The following is a 16,960-nucleotide window of genomic DNA, read 5'->3' on the forward strand; positions in this document are numbered from 1 at the left end:
CCCATTAGCTAAAGTGGTGCTTCAGGTTAAGAACAGTTTCAGGTTAAGAACGGACTTCCAGAACGAATTAAGTTCTTAACCTGAGGTACCACTGTACCTCAAAAACTTCCTCTCCCCATATGAACTGACCTGAACCCTGGGATAGTCATCTGAAGCTCTATTCCATGTTTCCCCCTCCATGGGAGGTCCACAAGAATGGGCCTTTTCGGTGGTGACTCCCCACCTGTGGGATTCGCTCCTCAGGGAGGCTCACCTGGCACCACCATTACATATCTTCAGATGCCAGGCAAAAAGATGTATTTTCTGCTAGGTCTCTAGCTTTTATTTCCCACCATGTTGGGGAAGCCTGTACTTAGAAGAGTGTTGCCAAGACTCCTCTGTCGAAATTGCTTGGCACGTAGTGTTGCCTGAACAAAGTTAAAAGGCTTGCATTTGATTGCGTCTTGGTTCCTTACTGGTCCTCTGCTAGCAGGTCCGAAAATTTAAAGGGTTACTTTCAAAAGCCTGTTATGGCTTCTCTGCATTTTCTCAGCTCCTCATTCAAGATTTTGTCCTAAAAACAATCACTGCTGTTCAATATCGCAGGTCAAGTTTGCAGTTGTGCTTTCTAAAAGTCTGTGCATTTACCTGTTCCAAATGGGAGGAATTCATCTCTCACTGTGAATTTCCCATCCTTATCTAGGAAGTGGTTAGGGTTGAACTGGCGAGGAGTCTCCCAAAGCTTGGGATCAAGATTAATAGAGCACAGATCAGGAATCACCAGAGTATTCTGCAAAGAAGAGAAAAGAGGGTTTAGCTATACTTCTTAATATCTTGGTCAGACAGGTATAGGTGGAGAACTCCTACATCAGGCTTCCTCAATCTTGGCCCTCCAGATGTTTTTGCCTACAACTCCCATGATCCCTAGCTAGCAGGACCAGTAGTCAGGGATGATGGGAATTGTAGTCTCAAAACATCTGGAGGGCTGAGGTTGAGGAAGCCTGTCCTACACCCAGGCCAGCAAATAGCCTATTAGGGCAAATGCTAGGACCTCTGGAGCAGTGTCATAGCATGGGTTGCCAGTGCCCGGGACCACGCAAAGGCAGTGGGTGGGAGGGCTCATTCAACTGCCTAACGGCATCCGTATCACCCAGGAGATCACAGCCACAGAACATTATTATTAATTGCCCTGTGGAACACCCTCCCATCAGATGTCAAGGAGATAAACAAGCATTTGACATTTAGAAGGCACCTGAAGGCAGCCCTGTATCGGAAAATTTTTAATGTGCTATGTTTTATGGTGTTCTTAATTTTTTGTTGGGAGCTGCCCGGAGAGGCTGGGGCTACTCAATCAGATGGGCAGGATATAAATAATAAAATTATTATTATTAATTACCAGGTATTCACTTCCAATGGACGCCTCTATTTGGCTGTGTTAAAGATCAGGATAGATAAATGGTCACAAATTTATTGACAGCTACCTGTATAACAATTTGTCGCAACAAGGACCCTGAGGGTGAATGATCAAAACCTTTGAAATAGCAAATATGATAAAACTGACGAGTTTCTTCAGAGTAAGAGAAGGAAGCCAACTTCATAATTGTTCCACAGAACAAAGAAATATATTCTTAATGTTGCAATAAAAGCCAAATCAATATTTATACTCCTAGGAATGCTGTAAGTCAAGCAAATTATTATTATTATTATTATTATTATTATTATTATTATTCCCCAGCTACTCTGGGCGGCTCTCAACAGAGGACTAAAAACAGAATAAAACTTCAAACATTAAAAACTTCCCTAAACAGGGCTGTCTTCAGATGTCTTCTAAAAGTCAGATAGTTGTTTATTTCCTTGATACTTGATGGGAGGGTGTTCCACACGGTGGGTGCCACTACCAAGAAGGCCCTCTGCCTGGTTCCCTCACAGGGAGGGAACCACCAGAAATCCCTCGGAGGTGGACCTCAGTGTCCGGGCTGAACGATGTGGGTGGAGACGCTCCTTCAGGTATACTGGGCCGAGGCCATTTAGGGCTTTAAAGGTCAGCACCAACACTTTGAATTGTGCTCCGAAACATTCTGGGAGCCAAGGTAGGTCTTTAAGGATATATATATTCAACATTTTCCGTCTGCTCACAAAAGGGCTCTTGCACTAGTGAATGGGTGAGTTTCAATGCCACTCAACAGAGGAATCCAACGCAACAATTGCACTAGCTAAAACTTGTTGCCAAACAATCGTTCAACCTGGGAAAGAGGAGGGTGGTGGTAGAAGTCACTCTGTACCTTTTCAATGAAGTTGCCAAGCACATTCATATCGTCTACACAAACTCTGGGTGCCCCAAATAGTATGACGTTGCTGAAGCGCTGCGTCTCCTTAATCACAGCACTGGTATAGGGCAATCGCTTCCGATCCTCATAGCAGACCAATTTGGAGGGACTGAGAGCACTTCCTAGCTCCTTCTGGACTTGCTCTGAGGGCGGGGGGAAAGGTGTTTCAATTCATAGGTGGGCAGAGGGAAGGTTGTATTTGGGAAGCACTCTTGTCTCAAGGGTCACCAGAGTGCCAGCCACTAAACAGCTCTGAAAGAGAACCCCTTGGCCCCTCCATGGCCCCTTGGCCCTTTATTGCACATTGACGATGATTTGTTCTCACATTGCTATTGGGGCGGTCACACATGATCATGCTTTCTATTATGTCTGTGCCTGCAAATGTTTTGGGGTGGTCATGCTGCTTCATTTCCAATCAGTGCATATCCTCTAACTTCTTCCTGAAATCCCATCACTTTCTATGTGAAAGAAATGGTTTTCTGTCCTGCTTTTTCCCTTATTGGGGAAGCATCAGAGAACAAACTGAAGCAGAATCAATCAAATAATATATAGGGCTTCCCTCAATTACAACCCCAGAATTTTGTTTTAACATCTGGGCCTGCTTAATGTTATTTGGCAACCCAGCACAATATTGTCCACACCAACAGGGAACAGCTCTCCAGGGTTTCAGGGACAGCTCAGCTGGTACAGCATAAGACTCTTAATCTCAGGGTTGTGGGTTCAAGCCCCACACTGGGCACAAGATTCCTGCATTGCAGGGAGTTGGACTAGACCCTTGCGGTCCCTTCCAACTCTACAATTCTGGTTCTAGACATTCCCAGCCCTAGCTAGAGATGCCAAGGACTGAACCTGGGACCTTTTGCATGCAAAGCAGAGGTTCTGCCACCGAGCTACAGCCTTCGCCCCTCCCAAGCTGTTCTGTACATAGAACAGAATAAGCATCCTTCACTTGCACCATACAGCCCCTCTCACCTTGAATATTGGGATGGGCCACCATAAAAAGCAAAGCCCAGGAGAGAGTGGCAACTAGAGTGTCTGTGCCTCCAGCAAACAGGTCAAAGATAACCTGTACCAGGTTGTCTTCATCAAACGTAGTTGTGGAGTCGATTTTCTCCTGTGGATTAGAAGCATGACATTTCAACCCAAGGTACTCAAAAGCTTGGCTGTCTCAGTTGCAACCACTGTGCTGCCTTTGCCCTGTGTGCAGTTCTTGAGACTAATTTTTACCTCCTTTGTTGGCTCCATGGAAGCCTTGCCTCACTTCCTAGCTTGCAAGAACACTTGGGGTTTTGTGATTTGGTGGCAGCAGCCAGGATGGTGAGGCTGCACCATGAAGCCCTCCTCCTGCCACATAGGTGCACCAGCGGGAACACTAGATTCACTCTGTCGCTGGGCCTGTGTACCCACAACCTCACCTGTGTCCTGCCCCATCCAGGTAAACGGCAGCAATTTCGGTGTCAGATCCGCAGCCCTGCCCCACTGCGCCAGCCATTCCTGTGATTTGGGAGCCGGTTAAGGCAAGGATGGGAAACAAGGCCTAGGGCCACCTTACCTTGTAGACAACTTAGTGGGGACCACATGCCCGTGGTGGGTGGGGCTGGAATAAAAATGAGTGTGGCCTGGCAAATGAATGGGTATGTTGATAATGGGACTGTGCAGCTGCAGGCAGCAAACAAAAGAATTGCATGACTGTATGTGCCACCTGCGTCAAAAATACCTCTGCACCCAGAAAAGCAGCATATCAAGGGAGAAGCCAGAGTAAGAACTTTCTCCCTGACAGGCTAGCTTTCTGCAGGTAGAGGATGTTGTTGTTGTTGTTGTTGTTGTTGTTGTTGTTGTTGTTATAAATCAACATAGTAAGCCATAATTGTAAACAAAACAAGTAACAGCCAGTTACAGATAGGTAGCCGTGTTGGTCTGCCATAGTCAAAATAAAAAAATTCCTTCCAGTAGCACCTTAAAGACCAACTAAGTTAGTTCTTGGTATGAGCTTTCGTGTGCATGCACACTTCTTCAGATACACTGAAACAGAAGTTGCCAGATCCTTCTATATAGTGAGAAGGTGGGGAGGGGTATTACTCAGAAGGGTGGTGGGAATGGGAGATTGGCAGGTAGCTGAGATGAGCCTGTTGACGACTCTTAACGACTACAATGGGTCTTACAGGAAAAGGCAAGGGGTGAGAAGGTGAAAAATGGCTTAGTCATGTATAATGAGATAAGAATCCAATGTCTTTGTTCAGACCAGGTCTCTCCATGGTTTTAAGTTTGGTAATGAGTTGCAATTCAGCAGCTTCTCTTTCCAGTCTATTTCTGAAATTCCTTTGTAGTAAAACAGCTACTTTGAGATCTTGTATAGAATGTCCTGGGAGATTGAAGTGTTCTCCTACTGGTTTCTCTGTTTTGTGATTCTTGATGTCAGATTTATGTCCGTTTATTCTTTGGCGTAAGGTTTGGCCTGTTTGTCCAATATAGAGAGCTGAAGGACACTGTTGGCATTTGATGGCATACACAATGTTAGACGATGAGCAATTAAATAGTCCCGAGATGGTATGTGTGATGTTTTTGGGGCCAGTGTTGGCAACTTCTGTTTCAGTGTATCTGAAGAAGTGTGCATGCACACGAAAGCTCATACCAAGAACTAACTTAGTTGGTCTTTAAGGTGCTACTGGAAGGAATTTTTTTAAAGTAGCAGCCAGTGGAGAGAGTTCATACCCAGAACATCCAATCTTCAGAAACAATGCACAATTTAAATAATCCATTTATCACTAATACTGAACCGTCAGGGAGTGTTGCATCACTCCCAGTTGACTTCTATCCAAAACGGTACCATATTATTCAATATACTAAACAATGTGGACTGGAATGGATGCTGGTGCTGACACACAGGACCAATCCTTGCTTTTCTGTAAACTGCTTAGAGATTTGTATTGTGTTAATTTGGTTTGGCCTATTTAAATGCTGCTTTACCACACCGCAAGTGATATTTATCCGTGGAAGAGGCTTATTCGCCCAGCTGGAAAAGCTTGTCGGAACAAAAATGCCTACAATTATTTCCAGGAGGTGCGGATAACGGCTGCCTGTCAGATCTTGATAGGAATGCGGTTCCACAGAACTAGGGCAACCATGCTAAAAGCTCCGAGTTGCTATGGAGAGGGCCTCGGATCTCTTCACAACCTTCAGGAAATACTCTCCCATTGACTGCAGTGACCTACTGGCTATATACAAGATAAGGCAGCCTCTCAAGTAACCTAGTCCTGAACTGTATAGGGCTCTAATAGTTCAGTACTACAAACCTGCCAACTTTTCTCCAATGAAAATAGGAACACTCTATTTATCATCATCATCATCATCATCATCATCATACCCTGCCCATCTGACTGGATTGCGCCAGCCAATCTGAGCAGCTTCCAACATATATAAATAAAATATTAAAAACTAAAAATGTTCCCTATACAGGGCTGCCTTCAGATGTCTTCTAAAGGTTGCATAGTTACTTATCTCCTTAGCCGGGGGCGTTGCATAACTGCATACCTTCCAACATTTCTCTGATGAAACTAGGGACATCCTAAGGAAAAGCGGGACAAAACCGAGATGGCTTCCATAAATCCAGGACTGTCCCTGGAAAATAGGGATACTTGGAGGGTCTGGTAGGAGCACCTTGAACAAGATATTTTCACCGTAACAGGAAATACACAGGCTATGCTCCGTTAGGGAAAGAAAGTCTTGTGTGAGACTGTGGCGTTTGCCCCTAGGATGCATCAAGGAAAGAGTTAAAAATGGGTGTGATGTGATTGGCCAGTGAGAATGTGAGGGGGGAGTAAAAGATAGAGTGGGAGGTTTTGAAAAGACAGTTGAGGTTTGGGAGTTGGGAGTTGAGGGTTGTCAGTTGGGAGTTGAGGGTTGTCAGTTGGGAGTTGAGGCTTGGGTTGGAGAAGGAAGAGGGTGGAATACGCAGTGGGTTGGTTGAGTTGTATTGTGAGAGAGTGAGAGGAATTGTTAGGGAGTTAGACAGATAGTTGGGAATAATTCAGTTTGAAGTTGTAGTAACTAAGATTTAAGAAACTGACAAGAGAAAAATAAACCGAAACCATACGCTTATTCCTGCACTTAAAAATAAACTTGATTAGTTGTTTATGTTAACTACTGTCTGGACTCCGTGTGTCCCCGTGAGAAGCGGGGTGGTGGCAGCGAAGAAAGCAACCACAGTGGTGGCACAGGGTCAATAGATCATGAAACATCCGGGGGCCCTGTGTGATCGCCACAGAGACACAATTTCTTGTTGCAAAGCCACAGCTTCCCAGCCATTTGTGGGCAGCTTTTGTCTCAGTGGTTCATGAGCTGTGCCAAATTCAGGCACTCCAGCAGAAACTTACCTTGTCTATCTGAGCCAAATAGAGGTGAGTGTAGTCCTTTTGCTCCTGGGAAACCCCACCTTTCTGGCAATTTTCTACCTCCTTCCTGATAAAAGAACGTATGAATTCACAGGAGGAGAAAACCTTTTTGTGAGGCCCGGGAATGTGCCGCATCAGTGAAGGGAAAGCGTTGTATAGCTGCAGGAAATGCAAAAGAAAATGTGTGAGTGTTGCTTTGGCAATGTAATCCCTGATTTGGGCTGTTTGGGCTCTTGTAATTAAGGAAGAGACCTGGATTCAGGGAAGTCAAGGGACAGGCTTGGGAGCAGACATAAAGCTCGGGAATGGCGGTTCAGGAGCAAGGCAAAAAGTTCAGAACTGGAAGATATTGCATGTATCAGTATTTCCAGGGCTTTTTTTTCCAGCCAGAACTCACCAGAACTCAGTTCTAGCACCTCTCAGGTTGGTCCCATTGCCATTCTAAGAGAACAAGGAAGGCATTCATGGTGAGTTCTGGCACCTCTTTTTCTAGAAAAATAGTACTGAATATTGTGCAGTTTGAAGTGACTCGATGCATAAAAACTGACTCCTTTGGGAATGAAGCATTGTTCAGACTCATTAGATTGTTCAAAACTTTACTTGAAGAACTTTCTTCAAAAGCTGAACAAAAACCGATACATCCAAATAAAAAGGTAAAAGTACCCCTGACTGTTAGGTCCAGTCGCGGATGACCCTGGGATTGCGTGCTCATCTCGCTCTATAGGCCGAGGGAGCCGGCTTCCGGCTGTGGCCAGCATGACTAAGCTGTTTCTGGCAAACCAGAGCAGCACACGGAAACGCCATTTACCTTCCTGCCGGAGCGGTACCTATTTATCTACTTGCACTTTGACGTGCTGTCAGAGCTGCTTGAAGATCCTAGCTCACAGAGGATCACGCTAGCCAGCGATCATTAAGTAAAAGTCTTTATTGAGTTACAGTTTCCATTCTCACGCTGCTGCGCGCAACTCTACGTCTAGTAGCTAGATCGGCGAAGCTCCGTCTGAGTCTCCGCCCCGTGTGCACCAACTTAATATCCTAGCCCGGCTCCACCTTTTCCGCCTGACTGTCCTCCTCTGGGTCCCTCTACCCCCCGGGGTCTCTTCCTTCCGGGATTCTTCTGACGCTGACCCCCCGGACCCTCCTGTCTCCTTGCGCCGGGCTTTAGGACCTGGCTCCCTTTCCGGGCTGCTTACTGCGTCACCTTCCTCTGCATTTGAACTTGGCGCGCGCGCCCAACCTTCCACTTTCCGCTTAACCGTTTCTTCGCTCCCCGATGGAGGTGTGGCCACTCCTGACTCGTGCCCTCCCTCCTGTGGTGAGCTGCCAGAGCTTGCCCCCTGGCTCCTTTCCTCTTCCCTGCTCTCTGGCGGTGACGCTGGTCCCGATTTCCAACTGCTCTCCTCTGAGTCCCCTCTGGCTCTATCTTCCTGGGGTGCCCCCCTAGACTCCCCCCTTGCCCTGGCCACTGGTGCTCCTTTCTGTGAATCCTCTGATTCACTGGAAAGACTCGGAGATCTCGGGTCGTCATCATCACTCATCTTTTCTTCTGCCTCCTCCCCTTCGCTCTCTGTTTCCTCCCTTGCCCTTGCCTCTGCTCCTAAACCCCTGACATCCATCCCCCCCTCGAAGCCCCCCATTCCCCCCTCCCCTCCTTCCGGTGCTGGAGCTGGGTGCTGCTGTTGCAAAGGGACGAACGTCGGATACCGTTCGCTTCCCGTGGCGGGTCTCCATCTGAAGTCTCCCGGGTCTTCCTCCCTGCTCTCGTCGACGATGGTCACCTCCGCTTCCATCTCTGTGCCGCCGTGCTCGAAACCAGGGTCGTCCCCGAAAATGTCCATGTCCGTCTCTCCCTCACTTCCTCCTGGCGGCGTTGCTCGTCCTGAGCATTCCAGCCACTTTCTGCGGAACTGCTCCTCTGGCCTATCGTCCCACCAATACGAGGGTTCTGATGCAGATCCCGAGGGTGACCCCTCCGGGGAACGGACGTCTCGTGTCGGGTCCTCGTCCGAGTCGAACCCCCGGAACGTGCTGGCCGAAAGCGTGGGCGTGAAAAGCCAGTCGTCGAAAAAGTCTGCTGGCATAGGTCTATGTGGGAAGAGGGCATGAAACTCGTCTTTGAGCAGAGGTTCGTCCAAGGCGTAGCCCGGCACCCAGCTGTTCGCACTGGCCGGGGTGCCCTCCTTGGCGAGAAAGTATTCTACCCCCTCTTCCCCCCATCTGGAGTCCAAAATCTCCGTGACTTCGTTGATGCGCTCCTTCTGTGCCACTCCCGCGTGCCCTGTTCTGTCTCTGACCGGACTCGGCGCCGTTCCGGGTTCCTGGAACCTGTGCGGTGCCTTGTAGGGAGTGAGCACCGATCTGTGGAACACCGGATGCATTCTGGAACCCTCCGGAAGTGCCAGTCTGAAAGCTACCGGGTTGACCTGCTCTTCGACTTGGTAGGGCCCCAGTTGTTTATGCCCTAGTTTCTTCTTGGCCAACGACCTGGCCGGCACTGCGTGGGCTGCTAACCAGACCCAGTCTCCCACGTGGAGCTCTTCGCCAACCCTTCTGCGTTTGTCCGCTTGTACCTTGTATGCGTGCTTGGCCAGCTCCAGGTGGCGCCTCAGCTGATCGTGGACTTCCTGCAGCTCCGACGCGAACGCATCTGCTGTCTGCGGCTCCCCCTCCCCCATTCTTTCCAGTCCCGGGAAGGTTCTGGGGTGCCTCCCGTTGTTGGCGAAGAACGGCGTGACCCCCGTGGACACGTGCTTCGTGTTGTTGTAGGCGAACTCGGCAAGCGGCAGGTAATCCACCCACGTCGCAGGCTGTTGATTTGCATAACATCTCAGGTACTGCTGCATGATGGCATTGACCCGCTCCGCTTGCCCGTTGGTCTGCGGGTGTCTCGCCGACGCCAGGTTGATCTTGACGTTCAGGAAGCCCATCAGCTTCTGCCAGAAATTCGAGATGAACTGCCGCCCCCGGTCGGACAGAATAGACCGTGGCAGACCGTGAACCTTGAACACGTGGTCTAGGAACAGTTTGGCGGTTTGCTCCGCCGTGGCCACCTTAGCACACGGAATGAAATGTGCCATCTTGGAAAACAGGTCCACCACCACCAGCACTGCCGTCTTGCCCCTCGAGCTGGGCAGATCCGTGACAAAGTCCAGGGCCACCCTTTCCCAAGGTTCGACCGGAGTTTGCAGCGGTTCCAACAGTCCGGCCGGTGGTCTGTGCACTGGCTTGGCCCTCTGGCAGGTGTCACACCTCGCCACGTAGTCTGCGACCTCCCCTCTCATTCCAGGCCACCAGAAATCCCTGGCGACTAATTCCACCGTCTTCTCCTTGCCGAAGTGCCCGGCAGTGGGCGCGTCGTGCAGCTGCTGCAGCACCTTGGCGCGAAGGTCGTCTCCCGGCACGTAGATGGCCCCTTTACGGATGAGCAAACCATCTCGTAGCTGGAAACCGTCGGCCGCTGCCTTGCCCCTTTGCACCTCTGCCATCTTTGCTTGCGCGAAGGAGTCATCCTGCAACGCTCGTCGCACCACCTCCAGGTCCACGGTTGCCGCGGCGCACGCCCACACTGTTGGTGCGAAGATGTGCATGGCGGCTGCTGGCGTTGCGTCCTCCAGATACTGCGGCTTACGGGAGAGAGCGTCCGCCATGATGTTGGTGTCCCCCGGGACATACTCTATGCGGAAGTCGAAGTTCGCAAAGAACTCAGCCCAACGTATCTGCCTCTGGTTTAGGAACTGTGCCGTGCGCCAGTGCTCCAGACTCTTGTGGTCCGTGCAAACCTGCACCGTGTGCTTGGCGCCGATCAGGAAGTGCCTCCACGCTTTGAACGCTGCATGAATGGCCAGCAACTCCCTGTCCCAGATGGTGTAGTTCTGCTCGGACTTGCTGAGCTTCCTGGAGTAAAACGCTCCCGGTCGCCACACCCCCTGCGGGTCCTTTTGCAGCAGGACCGCCCCCACGGCTCTGTCCGAGGCGTCTGTCTCCACCCTCATCGGCCTGCTGGGGTTGACGTGAAGCAGCTGCTCTTCCGACGCGAAGAGACGCTTGAGTGCCTGAAAGGACTGCTCCGCCTGCTCTGTCCAAACGAACTTCTTTTTCTTGGAGCTAAGCGTGTCTGTGATGGCCGCTGTCTGCATAGCGAAGCCCTTGATAAACTTGCGATAGAAGTTCGCAAAGCCGACAAACCGTTGGACCTCCTTCCGGTTGCGTGGACTCTTCCAATCCAATACCGCTCGAACCTTGGCGCTGTCCATGGCGAGCCCCTTGTCAGACAACTTGTAGCCCAGAAAATCCACCTCCGTCACGTCAGATTGGCACTTCTCCAGCTTGGCGTAGAGCCTATGCTGCTTTAGCCTGCTCAGCACTTCCTTGACGTGTTCCTCATGCTCCTGCTGCGATTCCGAAAAGATCAGGATGTCATCTAAGAAACAGATGCACGTCTTGTAGAGAAGTCCCGCCAACACGTGATGCATGAAAGCTTGAAAAACGTGGGAGCCATTTTGCAATCCAAAAGGCATAACTCTATATTCGTAGGTACCCAGTGGCGTGAACATGGCCGTCTTCCACTCATCTCCCTCCCGCATGCGAATGAGGTTGTACGCCCCTCGCAGGTCTAACTTGGTGAACACTTTTCCCTTGCGTACCTTTGCGAGGAGGTCGTCGATTCGGGGCATGGGGAAGTCCGATGGCTTGGTCCCATTGTTTAAAATGCGATAGTCCACTACCAGTCTTTTTTGGGGCGTGTCTCGCTTTTTAACAAAGAATACAGGACTGCCCCCCGCTGCCTTGGACTCTCGGATGAAACCGCGCTCCAAATTATGATCTATGAACTCTTTGAGTTCCTGCAGTTCGTCCTCTGACATGGAATACAGTTTCCCTTTAGGCAGCGCCGCCCCCGGCAGCAGGTCAATTTTGCAGTCATATGGTCTGTGAGGGGGTAGCCTGTCTGCCTCCTTCTCGCAGAAAACTTCCAAAAATTCTGCGTACTTGTGGGGAATCGCTTGCAGCGTGCCTAGCAGCAGCTGTGACTCCTCTTCCTCTCCTTCCTGCCGGGGCACGATGCAGTGTTCAGCACAAAAGGAAGAGCCGAAGATCAGCTGCCTCTGGTACCAAGCCAGCGTTGGGCTGTGCTTGTCCAGCCAACTCATTCCCAATACAATGGGCGTATCCGATAGTTGAGTGACATTGAAGCTGATGATTTCTTTGTGATTCCCAAGTCGCATCGCCATCGGTGGCGTCTGCTTCACCACTTGCCCCCCTAGCAACTCCCTGCCATCCACCGTGACAACCTGCAGGGGCAGTGTGGCCGGCAGCAACTGTATAGCGTGTTTGTCGACAAAGTCCTGCCCTATAAAGTCCGCATTGCTGCCCGAGTCAACTGTGATTGGCACATCCATGGTGATTCCATTGGGCAGCTGGAGAGATGCGGTGAGCCTCACTACTGGTTTGGGCGGGAGGGGGTTCACGGGCTGTAAAATCTCTGGGGACTGCGTCACTAACACATCTGGCTGGGCCCCAGGGCCTCTTCCTCCAGCCAGACTGCGTCGTTTCCCTGCTGTGGTCCTCCTTGCTGCGTTGCTGCAGTCACCATTGCTGAGGCTGCAGTGAGCTTGTGGAGCCTCTGGGGACACTCTTTCGCCATATGCCCTGGCTCCTCACAGACGTAACACTTCCTGTTCCCTCTAGGAGGCTTCGCTTTCACTGCTGCCGGTGCTAGGGCTCTGGTTGCTGACTGAGCCCTTGCACCTCCAACCTCCATAGGTTCCGCTCCTCCTCCTGGCGGAGGCGTGGATTGCGCACGCGCTGCTTCTCTGGGAAGGAAGGAGGAGCCCCTGGCTGGTTCGCGCCCTCCACGCCCTTCGTCCCTGCTCCACGGACGTTCTTCCAGCCGCACCCCCACCGCCAGTGCCCTCTGAACGATCTCCTGCGTGGTCCGGGGTCTCTCCCTCCTCGCGATCTCATCTTTAATCGAGCTGTGCAGCCCCTCCCAAAAGAGGTCTCTTACAGGGGCCGAATCTCTGTCCCATTCCAGGGCACTGACCAAAGCGAAAAAGCGGGCATGGTACTGCCTCACGCTGGCCCTCCCTTGCCTTAGTCCATGCACCTCCTTCCGGGCAAGATCCACGTCAATGCTTGATAAAAAACACCCATCCATCGCTTTAATAAAGGCATCCGCATTTTGGAGCGCCGGATCCTTATCTCTCCATAAATTGCGCAGCCATGCTTTAGCATCCCCATGCAAATGGGACATGATGAATCCCACTTTCTCTTGCTCATCTCTAAAGTCTTTATTCAGCAGTTGCAGTGCGCACAGTACGTCTGCTCTAAAGTTGGGATACTGTTGCAGGTTCCCATCGAAGTGAGAGACCAGACCGCCTGTTCGTCTCGCCAACCCAATTCCCTCCTGCCTGGGTGTCTGCTTTGTCAGCACGTCTAACCTGACCTGGAGATCCCTGCAGGCGGCAGCTGCCTCCTCCTCTCCCTCCCTGGATGCGAGAGCCTCGGCATTCAGTTGTGACACTGCTTTTCTGAGTTCCTCTATCTGCTGCTCAGCCGTCATGTCGTCTGCCGTTCGTGAGCTCGCTAGTAGGCACCTGCTTCTCTCCCCTCCTCGAGGCTGTAGATGCCCACAATTACGAGACGGAGCTTACTGTCAGAGCTGCTTGAAGATCCTAGCTCACAGAGGATCACGCTAGCCAGCGATCATTAAGTAAAAGTCTTTATTGAGTTACAGTTTCCATTCTCACGCTGCTGCGCGCAACTCTACGTCTAGTAGCTAGATCGGCGAAGCTCCGTCTGAGTCTCCGCCCCGTGTGCACCAACTTAATATCCTAGCCCGGCTCCACCTTTTCCGCCTGACTGTCCTCCTCTGGGTCCCTCTACCCCCCGAGGTCTCTTCCTTCCGGGATTCTTCTGACGCTGACCCCCCGGACCCTCCTGTCTCCTTGCGCCGGGCTTTAGGACCTGGCTCCCTTTCCGGGCTGCTTACTGCGTCACCTTCCTCTGCATTTGAACTTGGCGCGCGCGCCCAACCTTCCACTTTCCGCTTAACCGTTTCTTCGCTCCCCGATGGAGGTGTGGCCACTCCTGACTCGTGCCCTCCCTCCTGTGGTGAGCTGCCAGCGCTTGCCCCCTGGCTCCTTTCCTCTTCCCTGCTCTCTGGCGGTGACGCTGGTCCCGATTTCCAACTGCTCTCCTCTGAGTCCCCTCTGGCTCTATCTTCCTGGGGTGCCCCCCTAGACTCCCCCCTTGCCCTGGCCACTGGTGCTCCTTTCTGTGAATCCTCTGATTCACTGGAAAGACTCGGAGATCTCGGGTCGTCGTCATCACTCATCTTTTCTTCTGCCTCCTCCCCTTCGCTCTCTGTTTCCTCCCTTGCCCTTGCCTCTGCTCCTAAACCCCTGACACGTGCTTTCAAACTGCTAGGTGGGCAGGAGCAGGGACCGAACAACAGGAGCTCACCCCGTCACGGAGATTTGAACCGCCGGCCTTCTAATTGGCAAGCCCTAGGCTCTGTGGTTAAGACCACAGCGCCACCCGCGTCCCTACAGTGCCAATAAATCCAAATCATTTCATACAATATCTTGTGCAAGTCCAGCACAGGCTCAGCATCTTAGAAATAAAATGAACTTATAACCAGAGCTGACAAACATAGCTCTCTCTAACACACAGGCTCCGTTAGCCTGCATTCCAGCTCCCTAGGCTATGCAGCTCCTGAAGAGGCATCTTACTTTTACAGAGCCTGAGAACAAAGACTCAGCCACCCCCCTTCCAAGAAGGCGAATTTGCAATTCAGTACCTCTCATGTGATCTAAAGTTAAAACACCATGTCAGAGCTAACAGAAAACAATAACAATAGTTAATTAGCAACCTATCTAGGCAGCTCAGAGAGCTCTTCTTGCTTGGGAGACTCCAGAGGGATTTTCCATTTCAGTGTCAATTAAACAACTGTACTTAACAGAAGGAAGCAATGAAGGCCATACAAGGAAGGAACACCTCTGTGGAGAGGGAATCTCTCAGCTCAGGGGCTGCCACAGAGAATGCCCACCACCCCAAATGACTGATATGACTAGAGCTGGTAAAGAGGTCACTTGGGAGAACATAAGGGCATCAGAAGAGTCAGGTCAATGGCCCATCTAGTCCAGCAACCTGTTCTCAGTGTGTTCTACAGGATGCCTACAGGAAGCCTCAAAACTGGGACTGAGTAGCCACCTTATTTTTGTGGTTGTAACCTGTTTTAAGCTGTTTTTAATGCTTTGGCCACCTCATGAGAAGAAAAGACTCCCTGGAAAAGACCCTGATGCTGGGAAAGATGGAGGGCACAAGGAGAAGGGGACAACAGAGGACGAGATGGTGGGACAGTGTTCTCGAAGCTACCAGCATGAGTCTGACCAAACTGCGGGAGGCAGTGGAAGACAGGAGTGCCTGGCTTGCTCTGGTCCAGGGGGGTCATGAAGAGTCGGACATGACTAAATGACTAAACAACAACAATGTTTCGTTTTAATGTTGTGACCTGCCCTGGGACCTTAGGATAAAGAGTGGGTAATTATCATCATCATCATTATACAGCAGCTCTTAGGGAAGAGCCATAGCTTAATGGCAGATTGCACCATTTGCATGCAGAATGCGGCAGGTCCCTTCTCCATCACGTCCACTGAAAAAGGACCACAGTGAGGAGGGATGAGGAAAACCTGGCCTGGCTCTGACTCAACACTGGACATGTTTGTGTGCAGATACAGCGTTGCCCTCCTCGGAGCTGGGAGAGCGAGAAGGAACAGGGGATAATTCATTACTCACCATCTCTCCAGCGGTGCCCCTAAATTTTGTAACAGTGCTGATGTGTTCAGTCAGCTCATGTAAGGCCTTCTCTTCCACGGGAACAGGATGTCCAAATGCCAGAGAACAAATCACTTTGGAGACTGAATGCATGATGGGCAGCGAAGGGTCCAGAGGCCGTCCTGCAGACAAACAGCCAAGACAATCTCATCAGCAATCATTCCACTGGCCCAGGGCTTTGGAGCAGGGGTCGGCAAGGCTTACCGGGCATGGGCCAGATCACTGCCGCAGAGATCCTCCATGGGCCGGGCCAGCACAGCACAACACTGGTAATCATGTCTGCTCATGTCCACAGTGCCGGAAATCACCTCTGCGCATGCCCAGATGCCAGAAATCGCGCTTACGCAGAAGTGATTTTTGGCATCTGTGCATGCTCAGAAGCGATTTCTGGCGCCGCAGACATGCGCAGATGCAGTTTCTGGTGTCTGGGCATGCACAGAAGCAATTTTCAGAGCTGCAGAAGAGAGACCCCGCGCCACGCTGCGCCAGTTTAGCACAATGCGCAAGGACTCACCGAGCGGGCGGCTCATGGACTGGTTAAATGGCCTCTGTGGGCCACTTCCGGCCCATGGGCCTTAGGTTGCCAACCCTTGCATTAGAGACGTTGGGAGAGAACCACAGATCTACCCCACTCTGAATCTTTCAGAGTATTGTGGCCTCAGAACCAGACATTTCAGGTGCCTCCAGTCGAGTCTTTCACTATTTTGCAAAAAGGATACAAGGGTTTACTGGAGATTCGGGTTTATGCGGTTAAAGTGAATTAAAATACTCTGTTGACCTATTTCAACAAACCCCACTTTTTATATTTAAAAAAAGAAGAAAACAGACTTCCGGAGGCGGCGCGAACGGCAATGGCGGTCTCCTTCACTTGCTGAAGGGGAAGCTCCGCGGAAACGGGTCGTCCGCTACGGCGAAGCGGAGACCCACGTCGGAAAACCACAGGCAGAGTGAGCCTGTGGCCGTGGGACTCGGCGGGCACCAGAAGCGCCCCCCGAAACGAAGAAGGGACCCCGTAAGGGGTTTCGGAACGTGGAAGGGAGCGCGGTGCTGTGAGTCGATCGCTCTTTCCGTGTGAGCGAAGCTGCATAGCTGCTGACGGTGAGCGCTGACCTTTTTTCCTGGATTATTGGATTCGGAAACAGCAACCAGTGAGTAAAAGGGACTAAAATAACTTAAAATTAATCTCAAAAAAATTTGGATAAAGCGGGAGATGCAACCAGGAAGTCCGTCTCCCTCTTCTGCTAAAATTTTAAAGCAACGACTTTGATCTGAAGCCTTTGAAGAGGAGTTAAACTTTAACTCTGTGCATGATCTGAACTGTCGCTATAGGAATTAAGGGACTTAAATTTTCTTTTCTTTTTGGGTTTTGGTCTTGCTTTCCTCTCCCTGTGGATTTACAAAATTACATAAAGAAACCCAGGTACTTGA

At 50.8% G+C, this 16,960-nt stretch overlaps 1 protein-coding gene across 6 annotated transcripts in view; it reads right to left on the bottom strand.

The window, feature by feature from the left end:
* The window catches only part of LOC310707305 (cytochrome P450 2J5-like), a 36,548-nt gene that overhangs the window by 1,322 nt on the left and 18,266 nt on the right, over nt 1–16,960 (bottom strand). For 5 of the 6 annotated variants that reach the window (XM_083504323.1, XM_083504325.1, XM_083504328.1 and 2 more), the window contains 5 exons: nt 15,494–15,654; nt 6,680–6,856; nt 3,279–3,420; nt 2,262–2,449; nt 628–769 (listed from right to left, as the gene is read on the bottom strand). In XM_083504323.1, coding sequence (XP_083360449.1) covers nt 628–769; nt 2,262–2,449; nt 3,279–3,420; nt 6,680–6,856; nt 15,494–15,654 — 810 coding nt within the window. The remainder of the gene's footprint in view (nt 1–627; nt 770–2,261; nt 2,450–3,278; nt 3,421–6,679; nt 6,857–15,493; nt 15,655–16,960) is intronic. The other variant, XM_083504326.1, reaches the window with a different exon arrangement.

This window comes from Podarcis liolepis, assembly GCF_965112155.1.
Source record: "Podarcis liolepis genome assembly, chromosome: 5".
In the NCBI taxonomy this organism is placed as follows: Eukaryota; Metazoa; Chordata; class Lepidosauria; order Squamata; family Lacertidae; genus Podarcis; species Podarcis liolepis.